Consider the following 15,126-nt stretch of genomic DNA (forward strand, 5'->3'; position numbering starts at 1 on the left):
TGATTGAATTTGCAGACATTCCTACGTGATTCATAAGTAAAACTTTTAAATCTCTCTTACTCTTAACTCTTGAAAGTGCCACATATAGTTGGTCATGTGTAAAAATTGGTTTGGGCAAGTACAATCCAACATGAGATAAAGTTTGTGCCTGAGACTTATTAATTATCATGACAAACAATACTATTATGGAAAACTGTCTTCGTTGGAATCTAACTGGGACGGTTTCATTTGTTGGTACCATATTCATTCTTGGAATCAAAGCAATATGACCAACATTGTTACCCGTTAAGACTTTACATTCTATGACATGATTTTCAAGCTTCCTAACTTGTAGCCTTGTACCATTACAAAGACCACTAGATTGGTCAATATTCCTCAGTAACATCACTGGAACACGAACCTTGAGTATTAATTTATGTGGAGGCAAACCAGAGCAATTTATGCTATTCAGTAATTCAAGACCATAGAGATCTAGTTGACTCTCTATATTCCCTTCATCCATACAAATGGAATCCGAACTAAGATATAATTTTTCTCCTCCAGGAATGATAGCCATCAGATGGTTATTGACCTCTTCAACGATGTCTTATGTGGGAGCCAGTATAGTTCTTACTTTGAAAAAATCCTTTAAGGACATGTTTTCCAAAATATTTGGATAAGAAAAATGAACCAACTCATCAAATGCCTGGTCCGAAGAAGGAATAACAATATCTCCTAAGTCATATCTCAGATTCACCATCCATATTGTCACCTATTAGACCATCACCAACTTTCAATAACCACTCACCAAATTGTTCTGTCTCATCTTGATCTGAAGTAGTCGTCCCTATAGAGAGTCTCATGTTTTTTGTTAGTTTGAGCACCTGACAAAACTTCCAAAGGTAAGATGAATTCAAGGTTAAATGAACGATATCTTGTCTCGATCCTCGTGGAATGACAGGAAGAATTTGTCTAAAGTCTTCACCTAGTACAACCATTTTTCCTCCAAAGGAAAAATCTTTGCTATATGTTGGAGAACACCTCATGATATCACCCAAGTATTTATCAAGCGCTTCATAGCAGTGCCTACTAACCATTGGAGCCTCATTCCAAATTATAAGTTTGGCTTTCAACAGCAACATTGCTTGAGGGGAACCAGGTTTGATGTTACATACAGAATCCTCAGTTATATTCAGTAGTATTTTGAACCTTGAGTGTGCCGTTCTTCCATTGGGAAGAAGTAAAGATGCAATACCACTCGAAGCAACGTTTAACACTATATCACCCCTGAGAGAATCTCAGCAGATATAAGGTTCCAGAGAAATGTTTTTCCAGTACCCACATGACCATACACAAAGAAAAAACCCCCTTCATCACAATACACAAGTGTAACAATTTTATCGAATGCATGTCTTTGCTCAGGTGTTGCAATGGGTAACATGTCTGAGGCATTTTTTTTAAATCATCCCTGTTAAAGTTTAGCTCTTCCCTAATAACCCTTTCGGTTAACAAAGAACTATCAACTTCAGTTGCTAAAGGCATAGGAGGATAGTCTTTCAAGGTTTCACCGTAGGAATGTAAGATCTTGTCTATATCCATTAAGCACAACTGCTTAATCTCATCATCTGACATTGTTAACTCTGCATATTATACGATACTGTAAAAATTCAATCAAACTAAACATGATCAATAAGGAAGAACTTTTATCATTGTAATTAATAAAAACTCACCCCTCATGTTCATCACAGCTCTCTGTCGATACAAAATATCATCTGAGAGTTCATGCCAACATCTATCCCAGACATGTTTTGGTCTTGAGATATTGTTGGATGTTAATATAATGACAAATAACCTCCTAACATATGATCCTGAGGCCCATGAGCTTGCTTCCTTAACTGCATCAATGAATTTTTTGTCATCTTGCAAGAGTCCAAGGACGAAGCATGCATCTCTATACATAGCATAAATTATTCTTCCTACTGTTCTTATATCTCGAAAACTCATACATCCTCTTTGAGTATTCAAGAGAAGTTGTTGGTAATATTCTTCAGTATTTGCTGCAAAAAACATGGTTAAAATCCCACTTTTAAGTTGTTAAATGGATTAAGCTACGCTATTTTAATTATTATGTAGCTATACATCCGCATAAGAATAATTTTTCTAAAAAATATAGAAAAAAAATTGTATAATCTACAGATTATAACTGTTGAAAGTTATTTGAGCATTTATTTTCTAGTGTAGATAAATCATTAAATAAGTAAGATCAAAATTGAATATAAACTCGTCATTACCTACAGGTACATGAGTCAACCTTCCAATTGCAAAGCCTTTCTTTCGAGAAAACCACTTTGAAGAATCGTCCTTCCAAACAAACTTGGTTGGAAACTCAGCATAAGTCAGACTTCGAGCATAGGGATATGACATGTTCGCCGCCATCCATCCCAAAAATATGGACTTATGAGATATTGCTCTTTCAACGATATCATTCACATTAGAAGTTTCACCATAAACCACAGGTTGCTCATCCTTCAAATGGAATAGAAGTCTAATCACAAATAATTTTTTCTCTTGGATTTCGTATCCAAATAGACGCCAGACTGCCTCATATGCCGAAATGTACCTACAATCGTAGTAATTCCTAATTTCGTCAACAACTTGTGTGGCTTCTGACGGATCACCAGCATTGTATAGAGTAGCTGTTATGCAGTCATTGACGATTGGATTTTTAACGGTTTAGAATTTCACTAATGAAATCTCGTTGTAAAGTATAGTTTCTAAACCAATCACTAATCCTTTCATACAAAAAGTTGTTTGTCACAAGTACAAACCCCTAAAATTTATAAACTGAAGTATTTAAACCTCGGGTCGTTCTCCCTAGGACTTACAATGAAGTGTCTTGTTATCGGTTATGAGTTATTTTGGGGTTTCGGATAAGAAGCATGAAAAGTAAATGGCAATGAAAATAAACTAACAACTATAAAAGGCTCTTGGCAAGGTATGAAAATTAGAAGTCCTATCCTAGTTATCCTTTTCAATTGTGATGAGACTTGTTCATTGCTACCACTTAGTTAACCCTCACTAATTAAAGGAAAGTCAAGTGGATGAATCGATTTGATTTCTCAAGTCCTAATCAACTCCTAAAGGGATGACTAGCTTTAGAGGTTTTCAAATCAATTAGCAATCTATCCAATTATCAATCAACAAGGGAATTAGATAACTCAAGTGTCACTAATTACTCTACCTAAGCCAAGAGGAACAAAATCTATACTAAAATCCAACCAAGCATTTCATCAAACACTTGGAAGGCACAAAAGAAAAACATAGTAAATCAACAACAAGAATGAAATCTAACAACAATTATTGAAAGGAATTAACAACAACAATCAAGGAAATCACAATTATCATGAATTACCTCAAATTGCATTATTGAAAGAAAACCAAGGAACAACAACATATCCAAAACAAAATGAAGAATTACAATTATTAAAGCACACATCTAGAAAGAGGAAGAGGAGAAGATTAAGAATTGGTAACTGAATAGTGAATCAAAGCATGAGTTAAACCTAGATCTAAGAAGGGGGATTAACCTAAACCTAATCCTAATCCTAGAGAGAAGAGAGAGCTTCTCTCTCTAGAAACTAATTACAAAGATAAACTAAACTAATTGGTAACTAACTTCTAAAGTGATCAATGATGATCCTCCCCCTTCTCCTTAATCCTTCATCCTTTTATTCCTTTCCCTTAGCAATTTGGCGCCAAAATTGGGTTCAGAAAACCTCTCAAATCGCCAGGCACGTGTTGCATTAATGAGGTCATGTGCCATCATCGGCGCGTGCGCGCATGGTACGCGTGCGCGTCCCTGGTCGATTCTGCAATGTGCGCGCGAGCGCCTTGTGCGCGTGCGCGTGCATGGCTGACTTTGCTTCTTTGACTTTTTTATGCTTCTCTCCACTTGTATGCTTCCTTCCTTGCTTCCTTTGATCCATGCCTAGTTTCAACCTGAGGTTACTAGCAAACACATCAAGGCATCGTATGGAATCAAACAGAAACTAGAATTCACCAAGATAAGGCTTAAAAGCATGTTTTTACACTTAAGCACAATCATGGAAGAGATAACAAAACCATGCTAATTCTTAGGCTAAATGTGACAAAAGGTTATCAAAATGTTCTAAATTCAAGGCAAAACAAACCGTCAAATTGGGGTTTGTCAACCTCCCCACACTTAAGCCTTAGCATGTCCTCATGCTAAAATAAGAAGGAGCTAAGGGGTATGGCATTTATTGAATGCAACTAAACTATATGAGTCATATCTAAATGCAACTATCTAAAGCAATTGGAAATGCTTAGTTCAAACAAATCAATTCCCAAGAGAGCATGTGTAAGCACAAGAGCTAAGTAATAAGGACCAAGTCCAAACCACAATTGTATTGAATTGTTAAAAAGAGTTCAAACTTGCAAGGATATAGATAATGTGGGTGAAGACATGTGGTTGAACTTTTGAACCCTCACCGGATGTGTATCCGCTCTATTCACTCAAGTGTTTAAGGGTTAATTCACTCAATTCTCTTCTAATCATGTTTTCCAAGATTTGATTTTCTTCTAACAATCAACATTTATTCAATGCATGCATACATTCATCATGAGGTCTTTCAATTAGGTTGTAATGGGGTTAGGGTCAAGGTAGGATCATTTATGGTCAAGTGGGGTAGGATTTGAGTCTTTGATTAGCATAGACTTTCCCACCTAACCTAATTAATGACCTATACAAATGCGAGCTATTCTAATTACCCATTCTTCACTTTTTCTTGCATACTCATGCATTTTTTTTTCATTTCACAACACTTATGCATTGATTCCTTTTTATTGACTTCACTTTGGGGCATTTTGTCCCCTTTTATTTTTCTTTTTTTTTTCTTCTTTTTTTTTTCTTTCATTTTATTTTTTTCTTTTCATCATTATTATTATTTTTTTTTTCAAGCTAAATACAAGAACATCAGTGCATAAGGTCTCTACATTTGATTAATACATGAGTATGTGCCCAATTCCTAAACATAAAAGTGTATTGCCCCTTTTTATCCCATCCAATGTTCCCAAGCCTCACCAACTTGAATAATACACACTCTCACTAGCCTAGGCTAATCAAAGATCCAAACAAGGACTTTTCATTGGTTTTCCGCCTTGGGCTTGTAATGAGCTAAAATAAGGATGAGTTGGTTAAGCATAGGCTCAAAATTGGCTAACAATGGAGAGTAAAAGGTTGGCTATTTGGGTAAGTGGCAAATGAAATAATGGCCTCAATCATATAAATGCACAAACACAAGAAATAAACGGATATATAGAATCAAGCAAATTAAGGATCACAATCATGGAAAGAGAACAATTTCACACAAGAATGGAAAATAAGTGGTTATAAAATGTAACCACATCAATAGGCTCAAGTCTCACAAGCTTGTGTTCTCAATTCAATACATGCTTCACAAGGTATGAAATTCAAGCAAGTTTCAAAAAAAATTTTCTTTCAATCAATTGGGTTAATGCCCTATATTTAAACTTTCTTGAAAAACCTCAATGTTTGACTAAGCATTGTTGTGATTGAAAAATTCAAAAATTTTTTTTTTTTTTTTTTAGTTTACCCTTTTCTTTTTCACCCAAAACCAATTTCTTATGCAAAAGGGTGACTAAGTTTCACTTAAAACATGATTTCTAATCACAACCACAAACTAAAAAGGGGAATATACAAAAGGAGATATGCAAAAATGTATAAAGGAAAATCAAACTAAAATATGGAATCTATCATCCAAAATATCTAAAAATATCCAGAAGCATCAAAATATCTAAAATCCAAAATAAGCAATAAAAGTATCCAAAGCAACTAGAAATGCATCAAAATATATACAAAAATGTGCAAGATGAGATAACTAGGCCGAAAAAGAGTTCACCGGTTCCCAAATAATGCTACCGGTGCCCTCCCCACACTTAAAATTAAGCATCGTCCTTGATGCTAAACCGGAGGATCAGTGGGAGGTACAACGATAGGCTCTGGCTCTGACTATGGCTGTGGGACCGGCTGAGTCTCCTGTGTCTGAGGTGGTGCCTCCATGTGTGCTGGCTCCGTAGTGTCAGGGGTATCCTGCTGAGCTGGTGCCTCCGCGTCCTCCTCCTGATGATCCTGCTCATCGGAGGCCGGAGAATCTGGAAGCGGAGGTAGCTCAGCGCCCAGAGAGATAAGGGCCTGGTCCATCCGATCCAATCGGCGTCTGACATGGCGTCGCTCCCGCTCCAAGAACCGGAAGAGACGCTGGACCAGGAGATAGGTAGGCTCAGGTGCTGCTGGAGGGTCTGTAGATGGTGGAGGAGCTGCGGCGGTAGAAGAGGATGGGCCAGCTGCAGGGGCTGGTGGTGAAGGTGTCCCTATGGCAGCCCGAGCCCGAGAGCGGCGGCTAGCAGGTGGCTTCTCGTGCACCCAAACACCCCAGGGGATAGTAATCTCCCTGTCATCGGCATCAGCTGGTGGTGGTCGCACATCATCATCTGACCACGGGACATCGGCCAGGGCTGCCATACTCGTGACCAAGGTAGGAAACGGGAGTAGGCCACGAATATGCGCCCGCCACATGCACTGTCGGATAAGTCTAGGGAAGGAGACATCCTTCCCTTCCATAACACACCCGATCAGCAGAAGCATCTCCATGGGGACCTCAGAAAAGTGGGTGGTAGGCAGGACGTAGTGGGCGAAGATCATCTGCCAAGTCTTGGCCTCCCTAGTCAAATGATTGAACAACATCCCCTTTGGCTTGGTGTTGCCCGCATCCATAACCCAAGAAGCCTCCGGTATCCCAATCACGCGCCGAAGCGCCTCATAATCAAAAGTCATGGTGTGGATGGCTATCTCAGCCTGATGATGGGCACACTGGTCATGTGGAATGTGCCGGCAATGTAGTGCCTCTCCAATGGCGGCCTCGGTGAGCAGAATCTCTCTACCCCTCACCTGAACTGAATCCAAGGTCGGACGGAAGAAGTTGCAGTAGAATTCCTTCACCCAAGATATATTGATGTCACCCAAGTCCCGGTCAACAAAATCAATACCTAACTCGAGGATCCGACCGTTAATGCGCCGTCTCACATCATTAGGTAGGAGCAACTTCTTCTCAATATTCAGCTTCGTGGTTCGATATCTAGAGAACCGAAGCTCACAGTAGAGATTGGGGAATTTCCCAGGATTGGTAGAAGGTAACTGCTGATTCTCTTTATCCTCGTCCTGCAAAGGATTCCTAGCATAGTTCTTGTAGATGGAAGGAATGGAGGGGGTAGAGTGTTTTCTCTTCTTGGAGGCGGTGGCTATGGCCTTGCCTTTATCCGACATCCTGAAAAGAATATGATAGAATATATAAAACATTTAGCATGTAACAAAGAAGACATGTTCAGGATATCATTATCAAAGAGCAATCATGATGTTGCACTGAATATGTAAAAGTGAACAAGTAAGCATAAGTGACTGAACCAAAACCGTAATCCTCATTAAAGGTAACACCTCATATGCAAAAGGCACTAATATCATCATAGTCATGAAAGAATTGTTAAAGAGGGTTAAAAGTGAGTGTAAGTAAAATGGTGAAAGAAATTAGTGGGTTAGAAAAGTGGATTAGTGATATGATGATATCTAGGCTCAATTGAACGAGAAATTGCGGTTCATGTGCACGATGATTGTGCAAATCCGGGAAGTCAAAAGGGAACAGAAATTTGCCCAAAACTGAAATAAAAATCAAAATGAAACTAATTTCCTTGAAAGTCGGGCAGCATTCCGGCTGAAAATTGGACGTTCCCGGATAGCAGAATAGCACAAACAGTAAGAAAGCAGCATCAATTAAGCACAGCAGCAGTGGTACAGCATTCAGGCAACAAGAAGTGCATAAAAAGCAGTCCAAAACCAGCATACAACATACAAACAGACAAACAGCAAGTAAGCACATACGGAGCACTTAGCAGGCCTAGAATCCTCTATCCAGTCCTAGCTACCTAACCGCAAGTATTTCTAACTAATCCTAACATACAACATTCCAATGCTAACTAATCATGCAATTCTAGGAATTAACAAAAAAAATGAAAAAGGGAAAATAGAAACAGAGATAGCAGAAATGGAGCAGGAACCTGGGAGCTGGGCCGAATAATAAAAAATGAGAAAGGGGATTGGGGTCAGAATGGAAGCAGCAGAATCAGTGAGGCTGGCCGCCGTGGGTGGTGGCGGCAGCGGCAGGGCGGTGAAGGAGAGTCGCCGGTGGCGTTCGGAGGCGTGCGAGACTGAGCCTAATGGACGGGTGAGAGAGAGATGGAGTGATGAGGGAAGGCGAGTCGCCGGCGGCGAAGACGGCGCGGCGTCGAGGATGGTGGCGCGGTGGGAGGTTGGCCGAGAGGAGGGAGAGAGGAGTGAGAAAGAGAGGGAGAACGGGTGGTGGTGGAGAAGAGGGGGGGAAGAAGGAGGGGAAGGCGAGCAGTGATGGCGGCGGTGGGGGTGACGGAGCGCTCGCCGGAGGTGTGGGGAGGAAGGTGAAGGATGGGGGAGAAGAACTGGAACGTTGGAGGGGGGTGTTTGCGCGACTGCGCAGTGGCTTCGCGAGCTAGGGTTATCCCTATTTTTGAATCGGCGCGCGCGCGCACCTTGCGCGTCCGCGTCGATTGAGAGAATCGTGGATCCTACGCGCGCGCGTACAATGCGCTTAGGCGAGGGTGAGTGAAATAGGGAAGGGCGCGTGCGCGTAACGTGCGCGCACGCGTGCATGGAGTTGGGCTAGGGGCTTAGAGTTGGCCCAACCCAGGCCTAACTCTCTGGAGACTGGCCTGGGAGTCGCGCTACTAGATCTGCGCGCACGCGGCAAGTACGCGTCCGCGTGCATTGACAGTTTATCGTAGGACGCGCAAGCGCGATGCGTGCGCCCGCGTCTTTTCCTGCTTTTGGCATATATGCGCGCACGCGGCCTGTGCGCGTCCGCGCGAGGTGGGTTGAGCTGGGGGCTTAAAGTTGGCCCAGATTTAGCGCAACTCTCTGGATATTGGCCCAGAAGTTGCATCAGCGAATCGACGCGGACGCGGCAAGTGCGCGCACGCGTGTAGTTCCCCATAGCTGTATGTGCGCGTACGCACGTAGCGCGCGTCAGCGTGGAATGAGTTGGGCTGGAGGCACAACGCTGGCCCAGGAGAGGCCCAACTCTCTGGAATGTGGCTTGTGGTGCATGCGCGTCAGGACGCGTACGCGCACGTTGCGCGCGCGCGTCCATGCCCATTTCTTCATCTCTATCTCTTTTTTTTTTTTTTTTTTTTTTTGGAAGAAAAACTTGCTGGGTGCTCCCCTTAGTGTTCACAACTCTTATTCACTCAACCATCATACAATTCACAAAAATGCAATTTTTTGATATTATTCATCTACTACTAAACACAACATGCATGTGACTAAGCTAACAATTAAATTGTACAAACAAATTATGTGAAACATCTACCTACAATGGTAACTCAGATCACTTATTAGGCAAATTTAAAAGGGAATGGAAAGAGTTTACCATGGTGGGGTGTCTCCCACTAGCACTTTTAGTTTAAGTCCTTAAGTTGGACATTCTTGAGATGCTTATTGTCATGGTGGCTTATGTTTGTACTCATTCTTGAATCTCCAAGGATCCTTGCTTCTCAATTGGTTGACAGAATTTCCAACCATATTCATCAAACTTGGGCAAAGTTCTACCCAAGATATGAGTCCCCATAGTTGGTCTTTACATAGCGAACCGGGATCCCATATCTTGTTTTCGCACCCATCCGTTAGTTGAGTTTCATGGTTCTGTCGGATGAGCGGTTGACATAAAGGTGATTGGCACATAGAATTCTCTTTACTCCACCAATGCTTTCTCCTAGATCCATATAAAGTAATTCTAGTCCCAACATCATCCCTATACCTTGAAGCTTTGACCTCAATGAGCCTAATTCCTAACTTGCAACCACTACACAACTCATTCTTGCTTTTAATTCCACAAAGAGCTCTAAGTTGTCCATCCGTTTCAATCAAACCATATTCAAGCGAGAAAGTGAAGCTTATGGATAAGAATTTTACCCACTTGAAAGTTGTGTTGGATGGTAATTTGGGGAGAGAGGCTTCCCCACACTTAGACAATGCAAGGTCTACTTCCTTATGCTCTTCTTTGTATATTTCCACCTCTTGACGAATTTCTTCACTTTCAACCTCATCCTCTTTGTTACGTGGCTTGGTGTTATCTTCAAGAACTTCATCTTGTTTAATGAGAGGCGATTCAATTTTGGATAGAAATTCATTGATGAACGAGGTCATCTCTTGATCAACCTCTTCATATTCTTCAATTTCAATATACACCATGCCCTTCTCATCTTCCTTGTGAGGTTGTGCATACTCTTCTATAATTTCAACTCTATATCCAATGGGAGGGGATCCCGTTGTAGAGAGAAATTCATCCATGATTGAATCCATCTCTTGATAAACTTCTTTCAAGTCTCCAACGATGATATGCCTTGGGGGTTGCGCACCTTCTTCAACTTCAATATCAAGCTCCTTGGAAGAGTGCTCCATGAGACTACATTCCCTTGGACTTTCAATATCTCCTAAATCTTCAACCACTTCTTCCTTTTCTTCAATGATTATAGCTTCCTCTAGTTGCTCCAATACAAAATTTGACTCCTCCTTCTCCACCGAATTTTCCAATTTCACCTTCATACTTTGCTCTTCTTTTGACTTTTCACATGTGGTCACGGAAGTACCTTGAGTATTCAAGCATTGGTGGGCTAAAGTGTGCACCACCTTGGTCAAATTGGTTACAAACTCAAGTGTATCCCGCTTCATGACTTCTTGTCCTTGGAGTAACAAAGTGAGAGGATCGTCTATTGGGGCTTGGGGTGAATAGGAAGGTTCATTATTTTGGAGAGAGGGTTTATAGTAGGAAGGTGGTTCTTCTTGGTAAGGGTATGGAGATTGTGTGTATTGAGGTGGTTCTTGGTAGTGATCTTGATAGGGTGGTGGTTCTAAGGGCTCTTGCTCATAATGGCCATAAAAATATGGTATGGATGATTGGTTATATGATGGATATGGATCATAGGGTGGTGCTTGGTGATGAAAGGCTTGTGAGAATGGTTGAAGTTCATGTTGAGGGTGAGAGTCATAGGCGTATGGTGGCGGTGCTTGGAAGTCACAAAGTGATTCACCATAGCCATTGGATTGACATGCATTAGGATGAGAATTATACCTATAAGTGTCCGGAGGTTGATGCCAATAGGAGTGATCAATTCCTTGAGGCTCCTCCCATCTTGGAGTGTTCCATCCTTGGTACATGTTAGCATTGAAGTTCACATTCCCTACAACACAATTAGAGCCAAACTCATAGCCAAAGTGAGAATTCATTATGGAAAAAACAAAATAAAACTAACAAAATCTAGTATACAAGCAAAAGACAAACTATTTACACTATTCACATATGTACAATAACCAATAACATAACACCATTGCATGTCCCCGGCAACGGCGCCATTTTGACGATTGGATTTTTAACGGTTTAGAATTTCACTAATGAAATCTCGTTGTAAAGTATAGTTTCTAAACCAATCACTAATCCTTTCATACAAAAAGTTGTTTGTCACAAGTACAAACCCCTAAAATTTATAAACCGAAGTATTTAAACCTCGGGTCGTTCTCCCTAGGACTTACAATGAAGTGTCTTGTTATCGATTATGAGTTATTTTGGGGTTTCGGATAAGAAGCATGAAAAGTAAATGGCAATGAAAATAAACTAACAACTATAAAAGGCTCTTGGCAAGGTATGAAAATTAGAAGTCCTATCCTAGTTATCCTTTTCAATTGTGATGAGACTTGTTCATTGCTACCACTTAGTTAACCCTCACTAATTAAAGGAAAGTCAAGTGGATGAATCGATTTGATTTCTCAAGTCCTAATCAACTCCTAAAGGGATGACTAGCTTTAGAGGTTTTCAAATCAATTAGCAATCTATCCAATTATCAATCAACAAGGGAATTAGATAACTCAAGTGTCACTAATTACTCTACCTAAGCCAAGAGGAACAAAATCTATACTAAAATCCAACCAAGCATTTCATCAAACACTTGGAAGGCACAAAAGAAAAACATAGTAAATCAACAACAAGAATGAAATCTAACAACAATTATTGAAAGGAATTAACAACAACAATCAAGGAAATCACAATTATCATGAATTACCTCAAATTGCATTATTGAAAGAAAACCAAGGAACAACAACATATCCAAAACAAAATGAAGAATTACAATTATTAAAGCACACATCTAGAAAGAGGAAGAGGAGAAGATTAAGAATTGGTAACTGAATAGTGAATCAAAGCATGAGTTAAACCTAGATCTAAGAAGGGGGATTAACCTAAACCTAATCCTAATCCTAGAGAGAAGAGAGAGCTTCTCTCTCTAGAAACTAATTACAAAGATAAACTAAACTAATTGGTAACTAACTTCTAAAGTGATCAATGATGATCCTCCCCCTTCTCCTTAATCCTTCATCCTTTTATTCCTTTCCCTTAGCAATTTGGCGCCAAAATTGGGTTCAGAAAACCTCTCAAATCGCCAGGCACGTGTTGCATTAATGAGGTCATGTGCCATCATCGGCGTGTGCGCGCATGGTACGCGTGCGCGTCCCTGGTCGATTCTGCAATGTGCGCGCGAGCGCCTTGTGCGCGTGCGCGTGCATGGCTGACTTTGCTTCTTTGACTTTTTTATGCTTCTCTCCACTTGTATGCTTCCTTCCTTGCTTCCTTTGATCCATGCCTAGTTTCAACCTGAGGTTACTAGCAAACACATCAAGGCATCGTATGGAATCAAACAGAAACTAGAATTCACCAAGATAAGGCTTAAAAGCATGTTTTTACACTTAAGCACAATCATGGAAGAGATAACAAAACCATGCTAATTCTTAGGCTAAATGTGACAAAAGGTTATCAAAATGTTCTAAATTCAAGGCAAAACAAACCGTCAAATTGGGGTTTGTCAGTCATTACCCTTGTGTACATACTTAAACAGATACTTAATAGAACTTGTTTGGCATGTGTATTCCACATTTATGTGGCACCCGAGCTTGAGCAACAATTCTAGATTATACAGAACAATGAACTTATTGTCTAGTACACATTCCCTTTTCTTCACTGTTCGACCGTTATCAGTACGCCTATATTTGGGAAATCCGGCCTCATCAATGAGTGTTTATTGTCTAAACTCTTTAGGATAGAACTTTGAATAGGATTCATTCTTCATGCAAGGTGAATTCTTGTTGGACGAACCACATGGACCATGTACCATGTAATTTTGAACAGCTCCATGTAGATTTGGTCTTTCATTTTTATTAGGAATCTCAGTTGTTATATGTTTGTCTATGTCATCTGGTGTTTGTGGCTTGAACTCGTTACTCATGAATAAAAGGATATGTGCATGCGGAAGCCCTCTCTTTTGAAATTCTACAGTGCAAACGTCTGAAAATTGAAAAAGACAAATGAGCAAAGCATTACAACATAAGATTTTAAGAAAGCGCTGCATAAACACAGACTTACATCCCAAAATTTTGTCAAAAAACCTTGATCTTGAAAACTCGACACAATATATCAGGACGGTCTTCTACCTTCAAACCAATGGAAGTCACTTATCTTTTTATCTCATCCAATTCAGGGTTACAGGTCATGGTGATAAAATAGCTAGGATATCCTGCATATCTACAAATTACAAATACATCTTTACAATTATTCATCATATACCTAGGTCCACCGGTAAAAGTACTGGGAAGAATGATTCTTTTGCCAAGCTTTGCACCATCTACATCCCTGTTTATAAAACTTTCGTGCAGACATTTGTATTTATCAACCCTCAACTGTGGATGTTTACACCTGAAGAATTTTAACCTCTCTGATTCTACCATTGTGTAGGCATCTACCAGAAACTGTTGGAATAATCTCTTTGATCTCAGAATTAACGGAGATTCACCCATCCTTTTCTGTAGTCGAAAAGCAAAGAATTGTCGCAAAGTAATTGTTTTGTTTTTCTTTGTAGGCCTAGCGGAGATAGAATCTGATGTTGCAATACACAAACGAAATCCATCCTCCCTATACGGAAACAACAATGGATATTGCAAGGCTAAATAAGATGGATGAAAAACATCAATCCGCTGGAGCTTTCTAGATTGACTCTCTATAATAATATCTCTATCTTTGCTAAGCTGTTCGATATCGCGAACAATCAATGCAACCACTTCAGATGCAGATGGCAAGTTGTATGTCCTGCCATCTATAGTCCTTTTACTAATCAACTTAAGCTTTATGTTTGTGCAATTTTTCTGTTGGTACCTATCTTTTGCATAGCGAAAACTCTTTGCCAAAATAATATATTTGTCTAGCATGTTTCTTAATATTGCCAAAATTTCTCTATCCCGCTCATTTATAGCTTCATTGGAACTGCGAAAAAAAAATTTATGTTATTTTCTCTCACAAATAAGAAATAACTAAAAAATTTGACTGGTTGCATGAAAATTACCGAAGTGTGCCTATTCGATTATCAATATCATTTTCTGTGTCATAGATATATAGCTGGGCAAATGTTGGTCGCAAACTATCAGGAGGAAGTAAGCTACCAATGCTATGGTAGTTTTGACCCCAAGCTTAAAAATTGGAGGAGCAGTCCCATTGTTCACCCCACGGTCAATTTTTTCGGCTATTGATGTAAAACAAAACATTGAATTAAATGTCCTTATATTTTTTAGGAAATGAATACTTCTTTGATCTCCTTCAGTATGAAGCTGAATGAGCTCATCAGGAGGCACAAAAAGTAGAGGAAGCTCGATCTTTCCTTCCATACAACATAATGAAAACTTTGGTTGGAGCAACTGTTTGGATTTAGCAAGCCATTCTCCAGACCACATCCATGCTTTACAGTGTTGACATTGATAAATAGGATTTCCTATATCCCAGACATCTGCCGAATGAACTCTCTTTAGATACTCAGTTGTCATACCGATGCAATTTAGTCCATGATGTACACAAAGATGTAAATAAACATACAGATAAAATTTTTACATACCGTCTAAGGTTTCTGAGGATGGTATAAAATTATCTTCCATAT

General features: G+C 40.0%; 1 protein-coding gene across 1 annotated transcript; it reads right to left on the reverse strand.

Moving 5' to 3' along the window:
• Positions 1–719: 719 nt before the first annotated feature.
• LOC107620044 (uncharacterized) lies at positions 720–2,663 on the reverse strand. The gene is made up of 5 exons (XM_016322269.1): positions 2,604–2,663; positions 2,271–2,505; positions 1,710–2,036; positions 1,490–1,619; positions 720–1,266 (listed from the first exon to the last, which is right to left on the reverse strand). The coding sequence occupies exons 1-5, from the start codon at positions 2,661–2,663 to the stop codon at positions 720–722; spliced, it is 1,299 nt and encodes a 432-aa protein (XP_016177755.1).
• Positions 2,664–15,126: the final 12,463 nt, after the last annotated feature.

Source organism: Arachis ipaensis, chromosome B10 (assembly GCF_059453495.1).
Source record: "Arachis ipaensis isolate K30076 ecotype BB chromosome B10, ASM5945349v1, whole genome shotgun sequence".
Lineage (NCBI taxonomy): Eukaryota > Viridiplantae > Streptophyta > Magnoliopsida > Fabales > Fabaceae > Arachis > Arachis ipaensis.